The sequence below is a fragment of the Pristiophorus japonicus genome, chromosome 1 (assembly GCF_044704955.1).
Source record: "Pristiophorus japonicus isolate sPriJap1 chromosome 1, sPriJap1.hap1, whole genome shotgun sequence".
Taxonomy (NCBI): Eukaryota; Metazoa; Chordata; class Chondrichthyes; family Pristiophoridae; genus Pristiophorus; species Pristiophorus japonicus.
In genome coordinates, this window is record NC_091977.1 from 494281497 (window position 1) to 494299151 (window position 17655).

At 43.6% G+C, this 17655-nt stretch overlaps 1 protein-coding gene across 4 annotated transcripts in view; it reads right to left on the reverse strand.

Annotated features, from left to right (window-relative positions):
• Positions 1-521: 521 nt before the first annotated feature.
• Positions 522-17655, reverse strand: part of LOC139260305 (uncharacterized) — a 137698-nt gene continuing 120564 nt past the window's right edge. For 2 of the 4 annotated variants that reach the window (XR_011592766.1, XR_011592764.1), the window contains one exon: positions 696-1659. Coding sequence is in view for 1 of the 4 variants with exons in the window: in XM_070876756.1 (XP_070732857.1) it covers positions 544-600; positions 1439-1659 (278 nt within the window). In the remaining 3 variants the exon portion in view is untranslated. Of the gene's footprint in view, positions 601-695; positions 1660-17106; positions 17537-17655 lie in introns of those variants that run through there. The other 2 variants (XM_070876756.1, XR_011592765.1) reach the window with 2 other exon arrangements.

Below are 17655 nucleotides of genomic sequence, written 5' to 3' on the forward strand. Positions count from 1 at the left end.
CACTTTGTGAAGGAATTTCTAACACATAAAAGGTAAAAGAATCATTAATGAATGGATAGGACCTTATGGAGAATGAAGGAATGGCAGAAATAGTAAACAAAAATTTTCATAGAATCATAGAAATTTACAGGACGGAAGGAGGCCATTTCGGCCCATCGTGTCCGCACCGGCCGACCAAGAGCTATCCAGCCTAATCCGACTTTACAACTTTTGGTCCGTAGGTTACGGCACATCCAAGTATGTTTTTAATGTGGTGAGGCTTTCTGCCTCTTCCACCCTTTCAGGCAGTGAGTTCAGACCCTCACCAACCCCTGGGTGAAAATTTTTTCCCTCCTATCTCCTCCAAACCTCCCCCCAATTACTTTAAATCTATGCCCCCTGGTTGTTAACCCCTCTGCAAAGGAAAACAGGTTCTTCCTATCCACTCTATCCAGGGCCCTCATAATTTTATACACCTCAATCAGGTCTCACCTTAGCCTTCTCTGTTCCAAAGAAAGCAGACCCAGCATCTCCAATCTTTCCTCATAGTCAAAATTATCCAGTTCAGGCAACATTCTTGTAAATCTCCTCTGCACCCTTTGCAGTGTAATCACCTCTTTCCTGTAAGATTGTAAGATTTCTAAATCTCTGGCATTAAATTGACAGCAAGACCAATTCTTTTAAAACAATTTGGAATAGTTTATTAAACACACACACATGCACATCTATCAGCAGTCACCAGCTATTCTATGGATCTACTTAGTTACAACAGATACAATGATGTTTCAATAATGATTTATAAAAAGGTATAAAAAGGTATGCATCACTTCCATCTGGCAAAGCACACGGCCTGCTTCTTGGTCTATAGAGGAAGGTCCTGCTTTTGCCGTCTGCTTAAGAAAAGAGAGACCCTGCAATCTTTGGCTTGACTTTTTATATCCCTTAAGGCCATTGTTTCTCAGAAAGCCTCAGGATTGGGTATTGTTTCCAGGGATGTTCCTGATTGGTTTCTCCTCATGCATATGACTGTCTGGAGGTCCAGTGCCATTCCTTGATTAGGTTAATGGCTTTTCAATTAACACCTTTTCTAGTTTGGTGAGTTTCAAAGCCACTCTTCCTTTGTTCCTTGAGCTCTGCCCAGCCAGAGACATGAACTTGGGGAAGTATCCATTTTGTTTCTTTCGAGACTGCAGCCTTTCCGTATAATCTACACGTTTAACATTTATGTATATACAGAATCAATTTGATCATTACTAAACACTTTTATTCTCCACACCTTGAGGGGGAAATATCCTTATTGACTTCTCATATGGTTTATCTCCTCAGGGCTCACATATCATAAACATTGAGAGGGTTCTGATAGCTCTGCTGTTTATGTTTCTGTGAGGTGAATGACCGCTGTATAATGGGTTTTAAATTTAAAAAGAGAGAAAAGTGGATTGCCTGACTCGGTCCCCACCTCGTAAAGGTGTATACCAGACGTAGGGGATTTACTATAGCACAATAACGTCTCCAGCGGAGACTCTCCCCTTCCCGTATCTTCAGTGCACCGTCGCTTCTCAAAGCCATTGATGATTGATGATGTTCGTGAGTCATGCTGCTGTTCCCACTTCTCCACCTTCCCTCGGCTTCGGTTATGGCCAGTGTCGTCCCGCCAATCATAAGGATCCGTATCATGGTCTGTGGGAAACAAGATCAGTACAGTATTTACTCTTTGGCAGTTTTTAACTGATTAATGTGAAACCACTTCTTGTATTTAACACTCTTTTCCCCCAGTAACTGAATTAAATAAACCGCGGGGTTCAATCGTATGCAGTCCCCACCACCTGGGCTCAAAAACATGCATCTTTTTCCCATAATTTGGAATCATTACGGAGTCTCCCACCTGATATTCAAAGGGACATATTTTCTTGTCAAAGTACCTTTTAATTTGCCTTTTGACTTCCCCAATTTCATGGCCACAAATCAATTCATCTGATCGGTGTGATCTACCACTTATTCCAGCCACTTGGAACTACATGGTTTCATTGTCAGGGGACCTATCCCTGTTAGTGTTAGCTGGCCTGGTGTTCTCATGAGCCTCCCCATCATGGCCTGATATGAGGAGACCCCTGTTCCATGAGGTGTGGATCTCATTGCCATTAAGCACATCGGCAGCATGTTAGCCCATTGAGTGGAGTGGTCCGCGCAGAATTGTTTTAACATTAACTTGAGGGTCCTGTTCCTCCTTTCAACCCCTCTGGACGACTGGGGGTGGTGAGCAATATGTAATTCGTGTTTTATCCCCAACATTTCCTGCAGGTGGGTAAAAATTTTACCGGTAAAGTGTGAACCTTGATCGCTGTCCACTTGTACTGGTACTCCCCACCGACAAAACACACGATTTAATGGCTGCCGTGATTGCGGTGTTGGAGCAGCAAGGGAATGCTTCGATCCATTTAGTGAGTTGATCCACCACCACTAGGGCATGCTGAAAATTGCCTTGCGCCTGTGGAAGTGGCCCAATGAAGTCTATCTGGAGGTGAGTCCATGGCCTTTGAGGTGGGGGCATGTTTTGAAGCAAGGCTTAGTTAGTGCATGCGGGAGGATTGTGTTGCAGACACGGTAGGCATTGTGCCACATATTAGTTGATTGTTTCCCTTATGGAAGGCCACCAAACTGTGGATGCTGCCTTATAGAAGGTTGCCAAGGCCGAATAGTGCCCTGCTGTGGGTGGGAGTGAAAGAGGGAGAGCAGTTCCTGACCCATCTCTGGTGGAACACAACCGGGCAGGCGTTTGGCTTTCTTTTGAACATCAGCAACTGCTCATCTGATTTAGGGGCAGTGGCTAGTATGGTATTGGGAGCCCAGGCTGTTGGTTGAGGAAGCGGTCTGCCTTCCTCGTTTCAGGCACCTACAACAGTATAGGGTCAGTATTGCTGCTGCAGGGATATTAAATCTAGGTGATCTGTTGGGGAGGGCTTGCTAACAGCATTGCAGGGCTCAACAACTATATCCTCTATCTCCCATCAGTCGCAGAGTCCTTGGCTGCTCTAGAATTTTCCTCACTATGTGGAACCCCTTTTCTGTATCTGCTACCTTTCCTATGAATCAGGGCTGGGATCGCTGTTTAAGATATGACCAGAGCATCCATAACCAGGGCCCATGGACCAGGGCCTTACCGTCCATCGTACAATAGTCATTTTGTGGTATAGGGGCAAGGAGAGATGGCGTTTATAGCAATAGGCACTATCTGACCAAATATTCACAGTCTATCTGAGGTTTCCTTCACAGCAATTAGAAGTGCAGCGATTTCTGCATATTGTAAAGCATGTCTGTTCGCTGGATGGTTCTTTCTGGCAATACCACAGCATAACTGGTGTGGAGGGATCCCTCAATGTAATATGATGTAGACATCTGGGGCACCCTGTATGGGCTCTTTCTGCACAGGATGGGTCTCAAATTTAATCGGGGTAACGGACATTCATGCGGGTCCCCCTTATAGATCAGAAATTGTGGCAGCAATGTGGTGGGTTTGGAAATAGTATCAATGTCTCTTTCCATAAATTCCAATATCCATTTGCTGAGGCGCTGTGAGAAAACTAGCGAATCTCCAGGTTTCATCAGTAGTTTCAGAGGTGTGTGTCAGCTGTGCAGGATTGTAGCCTGTAACCCAGTAATAAAAGTAAAGTAATGTACCGCCCAGAAGACGGCCAGTAGGTGGCGCTCGCATACGTTTTTTCTGCCCCCTGCAGGATTCGAGACACATATGCGATTGGCTGCAGTCGATCAGCTCGCATTTGGCACAGAACTGCAGTGAGGCTTTGCTCCATGGCCCCGACCTTGAAATGAAAGGGCTGCATGGGGTCAGGAGGGATCAGACATGCAACCTGTATCACTGCAGTTTTTAATTTAACCACATCACCCTGCAGTTTTATCAAATCATACAGGGGCTTTGCGCACTCTGCAAAGCCTGGGATAAACTTCCTTTGGTACCCCACCAAACCCAAGAATGATCGCTGTATTATCGCTACCTTGTGAGAGTTGGGGGAACGATCCCTCTGGAGAAATGGACATTCCTATAAAGGTGACCCATTCTTTTACTAATTGAGCCTTATGGGGATTCACCTTTAGTCCCGCCTGAGCCAACAATGTCAATAGTTCGTGCAAAAGGGACAGATACTCCTCCATGCTGTCGGTTGCCAGCAGTAGGTCGTAGGGCGGGAAAAGTCTTTTAAAATTGCAGCCATTCTTTTGTGGAAGATCGTTGGGGCATTGTGAAATCCCTGAGACAGGCATATTCAGGTGTCGCTCTGGTTCTCAAATGTGAACGCAAATTCTTCCCTTTTAACAGTGATACTCCAGAATTCACTGGCAATGTTGAGGGTTGAGAAGTACTTGGAACCAGGAGGAAGTTGAAATAATATGCTGGGAGTTTCTCTTACTACTGGTGAGCAGGCTGGTGTTACAGAATTTAACTTTCTGTAATCAATAGTCAGTCGCCAGCTGCTATCAGATTTTTAACCGGTCGTGTGGGTGAATTGGTCGTGAAAGTGCATGTCCTAACACCCTACTCGACAAGGGATTTTATGGTGTCATGGATGTAAGGGTGACGCTCCCTTGGGATGGGATACTGTTTAGTGAATGAGTGGGGGGGGGGTTCCCTCAATAGGCTCTTCGCCTGCCATTTTTCCAGTTATGCTTGCATGTGGCGAACAGCGCTAGGTGTTCCTGAATTAGTTTTGCCACAGCTTCATTTTCACTCCCTGGTAAATCATACTCAAGTTGGCTTTTTAATAGCAAAAACCGAATGAGCACCTGAAATTTCTTTCACTCCTGTATTATCTCTCAATCCCATTTAAACACAGTCCCAATTGTAATCTATTTGCACGCCATACTGATCCATCACATCAGTCCCTACAATTCCCCTTCCGTCAGGGGTGGTCATCAGCATCGGTGCTGGGAGCTTACAGCTGAGGCCGCCCAACTGAAGTTCAGTGGCCTTCCCTGTATATGTGGTGGTTGTATCACCATTAAACCCTTTAAGGATCATACAACCCTTGCCCGCCACTGCATGGCGGTCAGGGTATGGGGTGTGGATGATGGTAATGGCTGAGCCAGTATCGATACGCATAATCTGCTGCCGGCCCCCTTGTAAGGCAACAAGGACTGCTGGTCTCCTGCTACCATCACGTCAGAACCCCACTTCCGACCAATCTTTGCGGTCCATCCATCCTTCACCATCCTCCTGGGGATTATACTGTCTGCCTTCCTCTTCCCAATCTGTCTCCCCTTCTGTTGTCTCTGTTATGGCTCCCTGTGTTACTACGGATACCAGGGCCTGCTGCTCCCCTAACTTTCTTTTTAGCCTTGCTATTTCTAGTAGACACCAGACGTGGTCTGCCTCTCTATGTGGCTTCTTAATTACTTCCCTTAATGCCCCTCTAGCATCTTTAATCTCTTGCCAGGGCCCCAAGTTTTCCAATTTATATATTTTTTTAACTAATTTGTTTTCATTCGGTACAACAACGGCTGCTGTGGCATGTAAATTTGAAAGACTTTGATCCTGTAGCAACGAAGCTGCCTGTTTGGCCCCTCGTTCTAATTGCCTAATACTGTGGTTTAATCAATCGATTTATTTTCTCAAATGCTGTATTTCTTCCTCCTTTAACTGCTGAATAAGTTGAAGGCCTTCTTCCTTTTGTTCTTTTATACTTTGAATCTCTTTTTTGTTTAGTCAAACCTCTTTTAAATCTTATATCTCCTTTGCCCTTTGGTATTTTAAATCTTGTATCACTTCCCTTAAATTTTGCAATTAAGACCTTTTCTAGTTTGGTGAGTTTCAAAGCCTTTGTTCCTTGAAAAACACACACACACACATACACACAGTGGTTGATAATGAAGAAGAAAGCTGCAGACTGCAGGAAGATAGCAACGTGGTCAGGTGGGCAGAACATTGGCAAATATATATATATATATATATTAATATAAAATTAATTTTATTACTAAAGCACACAATACTCCAGCTGCTGCCTAACCAGTGTTTTATACAGTTCAAGCATAACATCCTTGCTCTTGTATTCCATGCCTCGACTAATAAAGGCAAGTATTCTTAACCACCTTATCTACCTGGCCTGCTACCTTCAGGGATCTGTGGACATGCACTCCAAGGACCTTTTGTTTCTCTACACTTTACAGTGTCATACCATTTAATGTGTATTCCCTTGCCTTGTTAGTCCTCCCCAAATGCATTACCTGATACTTATCCAGATTTAATTCTAGTTGCCACTGTTCTGCCCACCTGACCAGCACGTTGATATCTTCCTGCAGTCCGCAGCTTTCTTCTTCATTATCAACCACACAGCCTATTTTAATGTCATCTGCAAACTTCTTAATCATGCCCCCAACATTTAAGTCCAAGTCATTAATATATACCACAAAAGCAAAGGACCCAGCATTGAGCCATGTGGAACCCCACTGGATACAGCCTTCCAGTCACAAAAACACCCATCAATCATTACTCTTTGCTTCCTGCCTATAAGCCAATTTTGGATCCAACTTGCCATGTTGCCCTGGATCCCATTGGCTTTTACTTTTGTGACCAGTCTGCCATCTGGGACCTTATCAAAAGCTTTGCTAAAATGCATATACTACATCATACGCACTGCCCTCATCAACCCTCCTGGTTATCTCCTCAAAAAATTCAATCAAATACAATCATTTTGCCTCAGTTTTCACATAAGAGTGTGCTAGTCATTGTCACTGGGTTCAAATCCTGGAACTTCTGACCACATAGCATTGTGGGAGCACCACCACCACACAGACAACAGCAGTTCAAGAAGGCTCACCACCAACATCTCAATGGTCAGTAGGGATGGGCTCAAGTTATTTATGAAAATCCACTGCATATCCTTAATCAGCACAAAACATTGAGAACTCTATTACATTTATCAAATACTACTTAATGCTATTTGTCCTTAATTAGCCAATGCATTTCTGGATCAATAGTAATTCTATCCTGTATTATGACCTCTGGAAGCTTACCCACTGCTGATGTTATGATGACTGGTCTTATAGCTACCTAGTTTGTCCCTGCTCCGATGAAACCCTCATCCATATCTTTGTTACATTTAGACTTAACTATGCCAAAGCTCTCCTGATACGCCTCCCATCTTCCACCATCCATAAACTTGAGCTCATCCAAAACTCTGCTGTTTGTATCCTAATTCGCACCAAGTCCCATAGACCAATCAGCCCAGTGCTCACTGACCTATATTGGCTTCCAGTCTGGCAATGCCTCGATTTAAAATATCACATCCTTGTTTTCAAATCCCTCACCCCTCCCTATCTCTGCAACCTCCTCCAGCCCTACAACCATTGGCAGCCGTTCTTTCAGCTGCCTAGGCCCTAAATTCTGGAATTCCCCCCCTAAACCTCTCCGTCTCTCTCTCTCTCTTCCTTTAAGACGTTCCTTACAAATATTATTTGATATTTAAAATATATATTTTTTTAACCAAAATGATTAGTATCCGAATCAGACTCTTTAAGGCACAAGGTCTCAGTACAATTCCACCTGAGAATGTCCCCATTTTGCCTCCTAAACATTTCCAGTTTTTTCCCAACTCTTCGACCAAGCATTTGGTCATCTTTCCTAATATCTCCTTATGTGGCAAATTTCGCTTGAAAAAACTCAAGTGAAGCACCTTGGGACATTTTATGTTAAAGGCACTATATAAATCCACGTCGATGTTGTAGAATGAACAGAATTATATCAAATAAAATTTAATGTGGAAAAATGTGAGGTGATGCATTTTAGGAGGAGAATGAGAAGACTATACATTAAATGGAAAAGGAGTAGAGGAAGAAGAAAAAACAAGGGAGAGATTAGGAGAATTTTTCTTATACAGACATGGAACAGGGAATGTGGTAGAAGCAGAATCAGAATCCATAATTGCTTCAAAAAGGAGAGGATAAATATTTGAAAAAGAAACATTATGAAGGATATGGGGGCTGCCTACCATGGAAATGAAAAGGTCATATTAGTTTGTAACACCTAAAGCTCTGATTGCAAAGTAAACTGCTGGATGTGTCTTATTCTCCAAGGGGACCAAAGTGTAAATAAAGCATTCTGACTGCCGACTCCAGACAGAACATAGAAACATAGAAAATAGATGCAGGAGTAGGCCATTCGGCCCTTCGAGCCTGCACTACCATTCAATAAGATCATGGCTGATCATTCTCTCAGTACTTCTTTCCTGCTTTCTCTCCACACCCCTTGATCTCTTTAGCCGTAAGGGCCATATCTAACTCCCTCTTGAATATATCCAATGAACTGGCATCAACAACTCTCTGCGGCAGGGAATTCCACAGGTGAACAACTCTCTGAGTGAAGAAGTTATTCCTCATCTCAGTCCTAAATGGCCTACCACTTATCCTAAGAATATGTCCCCTGGATCTGGACTTCCCCAACATCGGAAACATTCTTCCCGCCTGTCCCGTCAGAATCTTATACGTTTCTATGAGATCCCCTATCATCCTTCTAAACTCCAGTGAATAAAGGCCCAGCTGATCCAATCTCTCCTCATATGTCAGTCCAGCCATCCCTGGAATCGGTCTGGTGAACTTTCGCTGCACTCCCTCAATAGCAAGAACGTCCTTCCTCAGATTGGGAGACCAAAACTGAACATAATATTCCAGGTGAGACCTCACCAAGGCCCTGTACAACTGCAGTAAGACCTCCCTGCTCCTATACTCAAATCCCCTAGCTATGAAAGCCAACATGCCATTTTCCTTCTTCACCGCCTGCTGTACCTGCATGCCAACTTTTAATGACTGATGAACCATGACACCCAAGTCTCGTTGCACCACCCTTTTTCCTAATCTGCCTCCATTCAGATAATATTCTGCCTTCGTGTTTTTGCCCCCAAAATGGATAACCTCACATTATCTGCCATGCATTTGCCCACTCACCTAACCTGTCCAAGTCACCCTACAGCCTCTTAGCATCCTCCTCACAGCTCACACCACCAAGTTTAGTGTCATCTGCAAACTTGGAGATATTACACTCAATTCCTTCATCTAAATCGTTAATTTATATTGTAAGGAGCTGGGGTCCCAGCACTGAGCCCTGCGGCACTCCACTAGTCACTGCCTGCCATTCTGAAAAGGACCCGTTTATTCCAGTTCTCTGCTTCCTGTCTGCCAACCAGTTCTCTATCCACGTCAGTACATTACCCCCAATACCATGTGCTTTGATTTTGCACACTAATCTCTTGTGTGGGACCTTATCAAAAGCCTTTTGAAAGTCCAAATACACCACATCCACTGGTTCTCCCTTGTCCACTCTGCTAGTTACATCCTCAAAAAATTCCAGAAGATTCGTCAAGCATAATTTCCCTTTCATAAATCCATGCTGACTTGGACCGATCCTGTCACTGCTTTCCAAATGGGCTGCTATTTCATCCTTAATGATTGATTCCAACATTTTCCCCACTACTGATGTCAGGCTAACCGGTCTATAATTCCGTTTTCTCTCTCCCTCCTTTTTTAAAAAGTGGTGTTATAATTAGCTGCCCTCCAGTCCATAGGAACTAATCCAGAGCGATAGACTGTTGGAAAATGATCACCAATGTATCCACTATTTCTAGGGCCACTTCCTTAAGTACTCTGGGATGCAGACTATCAGGCCCAGGGGATTTATCAGCCTTCAATCCCATCAATTTCCCCAACACAATTTCCCACCTAATAAGGATATTCTTCAGTTCCTCCTTCTCACTAGACCCTCGGTCCCCTAGTACATCCAGAAGGTTATTTGTGTCTTCCTTCATGAAGACAAAACCAAAGTATTTGTTCAATTGGTCTGCCATTTCTTTGTTCCCCATTATAAATTCACTTGAATCCGACTGCAAGGGACCTACGTTTGTCTTCACTAATCTTTTTCTCTTCACATATTTATAGAAGCTTTTGCAGTCAGTTTTTATGTTCCCTGCAAGCTTCCTCTCGTACTCTATTTTTCCCCTCTTAATTAAACCCTTAGTCCTCCTTTGTTGAATTCTAAATTTCTCCTGGTCCTCAGGTTTGTTGCTTTTTCTAGCCAATTTATATGCCTCTTCCTTGGATTTAACACCATCCTTAATTTCCCTTGTTAGCCATGGTTGAGCCACCTTCCCTGTTTTATTTTTACTCCAGACAGGGATGTACAATTGCTGAAGTTCATCCATGTGATCTTTAAATGTTTTCCATTGCTTATCCACCGTCAACCCTTTAAGTATCCCTTGCCAGTCTAGTCTAGCCAATTCATGCCTCATACCGTAGAAGTTACCTTTCCTTAAGTTCAGGACCCTAGTTTCCAAATTAACTGTGTCACTCTCCACCTTAATAAAGAATTCTACCATATTATGGTCACTCTTCCCCAAGGGGCCTCGCACAACAAGATTGCTAATTAGTCCTTTCTCATTACACATCACCTAGTCTAGCTGTCTAGTCGGTTCCTCGACATATTGGTCAAGGAAACCATCCCTAATACACTCCAGGAAATCCTCCTCCACCGAATTGCTACCAATTTGGTTAGCCCAACCAAATGTAAATTAAAGTCGCCCATGATAACTGCTGTATCTTTATTGCACACATCCCTTATTTCTTGTTTGATGCTGTCCCCAACCTCACTACTACTGTTTGGTGGTCTGTATACAACTCCCACTCGCGTTTTCTGCCCTTTGGTATTCCGCAGCTCCACCCATACTGATTCCACATCATCCAGACTAATGTCCCTCCTTACTATTGCATTAATTTCCTCTTTAACCAGCAACGCCAACTTTTCCTCTCTGTCTACCTTTCCTAAATGTTGAATACCTCTGGCTGTTGAGTTCCCAGCCTTAGTCACCCTGGAGCCAAGTCTCCATGATGCCAGTTACATCATATCCGTTAACTGCTATCTGCGCAGTTAATTCGTCCACCTTATTCCAAATACTCCTCGCATTGAGGCACAGAGCCTTCAGGCTTGTCTTTTTAACACACTTTGCCCCTTTAGAATTTGGCTGTAATGTGGCCCTTTTTGATTTTTGCCTTGGGTTTCTCTGATCTCCACTTTTACTATTCTTCTTTCTATCTTTTGCTTCTGCCTCCATTTTATTTCCCTGTCTCCCTGCATAGGTTCCCATCCCCCTGCCATGTTAGTTTAACTCCTCCGCAACAGCACTAGCAAACACTCCCTCCAGGACACTGGTTCCGGTCCTGCCCAGGTGCAGACCTCCTCCCTCCCAGCACAAGTACCTGACCTTCCCCCACCCCAGCCCAAGTTCCGGACCTCCTCCCCCCAGCCCAAGTTCCTGACATTCCCCCCCCCCCCACCCACAGAAGGGGCATTGTGTGTGGGTCATGGATTGTTAATGGGTATATTGGGTATGAAGTGAATGTTGACAATGTCGTGACTTCCGGATTTCGTCCAGTTGAATGATGTCATTTGCCACATATGCAACGAGGCTTCCGAGAAATCAACCATCTGTAGGGGAGGGGAGAAGGATGTGATGTGGGTGTAAAGGGGGGTGGGGTTGGAAGAATGTGATCCGTCTTACCATCTGGATCAGGTTATCATTCTCAACCCCTCTTTTAGACCTTGGTCACGTTCTTCTGCCTCCCCATTGTGCTCTCTTTGCCTGCCTGCCCCCCCCACCCCCAAGAGTTCCTGACCCCTCCGAGTTCCTGATCTCCTCTCCCCCCTCCTTCCCTCTGATCCACTCTCTCCCTCTCTCTCTCTCTCTCCCCCTCCCCCTCTCACCCTCTCTGCCGCAGTCTCTCTCTATTTTCAAAAAATAACCCAAAAGCCTTAGTAGTAGGCTCAGGCTCGAGCAACAATGAGCTCCAGGCTCAGCAAATTGTTTTGACCCCACTTCTGACTTCCTCATATATCAAAAAATGGCAGGGTCCACCGCACACATGTGGACATAAAAACGTTCGAAATGAAAAGCGGGCAGTTTCACAAATGAGTGACCAATCCACAATACCAGGCGGCAAGTTAAATATCTACCCTTGCAGTGAAATGGGACAAAGTTGTTAGCTTTCAGTGAGACCGCACAGGTGCAAAGGGCCGCACGGCCTCTCTGTGTTGTAAAATTCTATAGACCCAATTTTAACATGGGACGGGCAGGAAATGCTCATGGAGAGTTGAGCACGAGTCCTTGACCATTTAAATTGTTCTAAACTGTCTTCCGCCTGAAGCCGGCAGGAATGATGTCAAGGCCAGCGGGTGGAAGTGGAAACTTGCACAGGAGCTAAGCACCCAAGGGAAGGGTTAGTACTGGAGAAGGGGTTTTCCAGACAGATAAAGTTGATGGGAAGCACAGAGAAGGCTAGAGCTCAAGGGAGGCTCAAGGATTTCTTGTAGGGCCCGGAGTAGAGCAATTCTTCCTGTTGACCCACACAAAATCCTCATAGAAATAATAAAAGCTTACCGTGGCCTCTTCTGGTCATTCCACTGCCTCCTGGCTTTGATGGTTTGCGAGCCTCACGATTTTTCTAGTTAAATTCACATTGCGAAGCTGATGACATCAACAACTTATAGTTATATAGTGCGTTTAACATAGTGAAACGTCCCAAGGCACTTCATAGGAGCATTAGGAGATAAAACAATTTGAGACTAAGCTGTAGCTATCAGGGCAGGTAACCAAAAGCTTGGTCAAAAAAGTAGGTTTTAAGGAGCGTCTTGAAAGAGGACCACAGCACTGTGGTACAGCGGGCCATTCAAGAAGCGTTGGGGGGGATTAAAAATAAATGTAGTGGTAGGGGACAGTATCATTAGGGGGATAGATATTGTTCTCTGCAGCCGAGAGCGTGAATCCCGAAGGCTGTGTTGCCTACCCAGTGCCAGGGTTAAGGACATCTCCTCTGGGCTGGAGAGGAGCATGGAGTAGGAGGGGGTAGATCCAGTTCTCGTGGTCCATGTGGGTACCAACGACCTAGATAGGACAAACAAAGAGGTTCTTCAAAGGGATTATGAGCAGCTAGGGGCCAAATTAAAAAGCAGAACCACAAAAGGCAATAATCTCTGGATTACTACCTGAGCCACAAGCAAATTTGCCATGGGAAAATAAGATCAGAGAGTTAAACACATGGCTCAAATAACTGGTGTGGGAGAAATGGGTTTCGGTTCGTGGGACACTGGCACCAGTGCTGGGGTAAGAGGGAGCTGTTCCGTTGTAACGGACTCCACCTAGACAAGGCTGGGACTAGGGTCCTGGCGAATCAAATAACTAGGGCTGTAGAGAGGGCTTTAAACTAATTAGTAGGAGGGAGGGGTCAGTTGAGCAGAAATTTAAAAAGTCAAAGAATAAGGAGAAGGCGATAGAGCAAAGTAGCACTGAGGGAAATGGAATCCAGAGCATACCAGGAATGGACAGAATGTATAAACATAAAAGTATATCAGAAAGTGGGGTCAAAGAAAAAAAAAATTAAAAGCTTTTATATGAATGTCGCAGCATTCGTAACAAAATAGATGAGTTGACGGCAGCAATAGAAACAAATGGATATGATCTGATAGCCATTACAGAGACGTGGTTGCAAGGTGACCAAGGCTGGGAACTAAATATTCAGAAGTATTTGACAATTCAGAAGGACAGACAGAAAGGAAAAGGAAATGGGGTACTCTGTTAATAAAGGATGAGATCAGTGCATTAGTGAGAAACGATATTGGCTCAGAAGATCAAGATGTTGAATCATTTGGTGGAGGTATGAATAAGGGGGAAAAGTCGCTGGTGGGCATGGTCTAAAGGGAGCAAGCTATCTTAGATCTGGTACTGTGTAATGAGACAGGATTAATAAATGATCTCCTAGTAAAGGATCCTCTAGGAATGAGCGAACATAGCATGGTTGAATTTCAAATTCAGTTGGAGGATGAGAAAGTTATATCTCAAACCAGTGTCCTAAGCTTAAACACAGGTATGAAGGCAGAGTTGGCTAAAGTGCACTGGGAAAATAGATTAAAGTGTGGGACAGTTGATGAACAGTGGCAGACATTTAAGGAGATATTTCATAACTCTCAACAAAAATATATTCCAATGAGAAGGAAAGACTGTAAGAGAAGGGATAACCATCCATGGCTAACTAAGGAAATAAGGGATGGTATCAAATTGAAAACAAAGGCATTCAAAGTGGTCAAGACTAGTGGGAGGCCAGAGGATTGGGAAACTTTTAAAAGCCAGCAAAGAACGACTAAAAAAAAAAAGAGGGAAGAGAGATTATGAAAGCAAACTAGCATGAATTATAAAAACAGCAAGAGTTTCTACAGGTACATAAAAAGGAAAAAAATGGCTAAAGTAAACATTGGTCCCTTAGAGGATGAGACTGGGGAATTAATAATGGGGAACAGGCAGAGACTTCGAACAAATATTTTGTAATGGTCTTCACAGTAGAAAACACTCAAAACATTCCAATAGTGGATAATCAAGAGGCAATAGGGAGGGAGGCACTTAATACAATCACTATAACTAAGGAAGTAATACTCGGTAAAATAATGGGACTAAAGGCAGACAAGTCCCCTGGTCCTGATGGCTTGCATCCTGGGGTCTTCAAAGTGGCTGCAGAGATCGTGGATGCATTGGTTGTAATCCAGCAAAATTCCCTGGATTCTGGGGAGGTCCCAGCAGATTGGAAAACTGCAAATGGTTACACTGCTATTCAAAAAAGGAGGCAGACAGAATGCAGGAAAGTAAAGACCTAACATTTTTTATTGGGAAAATGCTGGAGTCCATTATTAAGGAAGCAGTAACAGGACATTTGGAAAAGCATGATTCAATCAAGCAGAGTCAACATAGTTTTATGAAAGGGAAATCATGTTTGACAAATTTGTTGGAGTTCTTTGAGGATGTAACGAGCATCGTGGATAAAGGGGAACCAGTGGATGTGGTATATTTGGATTTCAAGAAGGCATTCAAATAAGGTGCCACATGAAAGGTTACTGCACAAGATAAAAGTTCACGGGGTTGGGGGTTATATATTAGTTAGCCAATCCTCTATCCATGCTAACAGAAAACAGAGAGTCGGGATAAATGGGTGATTTTCCGGTTGGCAAACAGTAAATAGTGGTGTCGCAAGGACAGGTGCTAGGTCCTCAACTATTTAATAACTTGGATGAAGGGATCGAGTGTAATGTAGCCAAGTTTGCTGATGATACAAAGATGGGTGGGAGAGCAAATTGTGAGGAGGACCAAAGAAATCTGCAAAGGGATATAGACAGGCTAAGTGAGTGGACAAAAATTTGGCAGATGGAGTACAGTGTGGGAAAATGTGAGGTTATCCACTTTGGCAGAAAAAAAAGAAGAAAAGCAAATTATAATTTAAATGGAGAAAAAGTGCAAAGTGCCGCATTACAGAGGGACTTGGGGGGTCCTTGTGCATGAAACACAAAAAGTTAGTATGCAGGTACAGCAAGTAATCAGGAAGACAAATGGAATGTTGGCCTTTATTGCAAGGGGGATTGAGTATAAAAGCAGAGAAGTCCTGCTACAGCTATACAGGGTACTGGTGAGGCCACACCTAGAGTACTGTATTTAAGGAAGGATATACTTGCATTGGAGGCTGTTCAGAGAAGGTTCACTAGGTTGATTCCAGAGATGAGGGGGTTGACTTATGAAGATAGGTTGAGTAGGTTGGGCCTATACTCATTGGAGTGCAGAAGAATGAGAGGTGATCTTATCGAAACATACAAGATAATGAGGGGACTCGACAAGGTGGATGCAGAAAGGATATTTGCATTCATAGGGGAAACTAAAACTAGGGGACAAAGTCTCAGAATAAGGGGTCGCCCATTTAAAACTGAGATGAGTAGGAATTTCTTCTCTCAGAGGGTTGTAAATCTATGGATTTTTCTGCCCCAGAAAGCTGTGGAGGCTGGGTCATTGAATATATTTAAGGCAGAGATAGACAGATTTTTGAGCGATAAGGCAGAGCAGGGAAGTGGAGCTGAGTCCACGATCCGATCAGCCATGGTCTTATTAAATGGTGGGGCAGGCTCGAGGGGCCAAATGGCCTACTCCTGCTCCTATTTCTTCTGTTCTTATGTTCAATGCAGCAATTATTAAACAGCTATCTGCTTCATAAATGCAGTGTTTTGACGATCAATAAGGCAAATCATTGCATGTCAGAAGTGTAACAGTCAAAATAAATTCAAACTTTGGAGCCCAGTGACTTTCACAAACTAAACAAAAACAATTCAACCATATTGAGAACGTGAAATAATGTTATGCAGATACTTTATTATAAATAGGAGTGTTCTCAGATGGTTTGTTCTAAGCGGCAAACTGAAGGGGCATTTAAGGACAAAAAGCTACAGGAATGAAGATACATGCCTACTTGCAGCATGTTTCCATTGAAGAAACCAGGAGTCATCTAAACTCAGCAGTGCATTGGAATAGTCAAGGCTAGAGGTAACAAAGGCATGGGTGAGGGCTTCAGCAGCAGATGAGCTGAGATAAGGGCAGAGACAGGCAATTTTACAGAGGTGGAAATAGGCAGTCTTAGTAATGCTGCGGATATGTGGTCTATCGCTCATTTCAGGGTCAAACATGACACTGACATTGCAAACAGTCTGGTTCAGCCTCAGACAGAAGTTGGAGTGGGATGGAATTGGTGGTTAGGGAACAGTTTGTGGCGGGGCCGAAAATAACAGGCAGCGACTTTTGAATGTTAAGTAGATCCTCCTATTTCCTGCGATGGGCAGCCCTCCTGAACAATATCTTTACCGAGCTAAAAGGGTATTGGGCAGGAATAATTCAGGAGCACGCCGCCAACTCCTATGACTGCGCCATTTAAACTACCCCCGCATGGGCTGGGTTAAAACAAGGCCTTATGAATCTACCTCACCTTTAGGAGCATTAACAATTCACAAAGAAAATAAAACTCAGGAACCAAAAGAAAAATTCAGGCATCTCAAGCCTATTCCATTGCTCTTAGTTTCTTAATGAATATCCATTCGACTTGGCCGATGACTCAAAACGGGCAACTTTGCTCCGCCCGATATTCAGTATTATTGAAGCCGGGAACTGAATAATGGACAGGACGTACAACAGGCGGCAGTTGCAATATTAACCAGTTTGCAACCAGAATTGATTTTCACCCCCGTAGTATCGATGAAAGAAAAAACTCACGATGCTCAGACAAGCTGGAAATGTGGCCCAACGCCTTTATTGCTGTAAGCAGTGCACAAGACACCTTCTGTTCCTATGTGACAGGTATATGACTAAGTTACCACTAAATGTTATCTATGCCTTGATTTACAATGTGTCCCTGTACATAAACTGTATCTTGTGAAGCATTTTATAGGGCTCATGAAAAAAGGTCAGGATTGATTTTAAACATGGAAATTCCCATGACATTTTGTTACTGCTTTCAAAACACTAAGAATGACCTTGTGGAGGTTGCAAAGCTTCTAACTTTCTTTAAAATTTTCAGCAATGGTTAATTTTGCAGTTAATCATAATATTGCGATCACATCTTTCCCTCTTCCCCCAGTTTTCTCCATCTTCCAGCTTGAGGTACAAGTCCATTAGTTACAGCAACCCTCTGGTACTTCACCAAAGTGATCATTCTTCATTTGTCCGTCCAAATAGTAAAGAGATAGAAATGACAGTTGGTGATGTTTCCGTGCAAACACTTATTACCGTACCAAGCTTGAATCATAGTCTTCCCTCTGCTGTTTTAATGGAG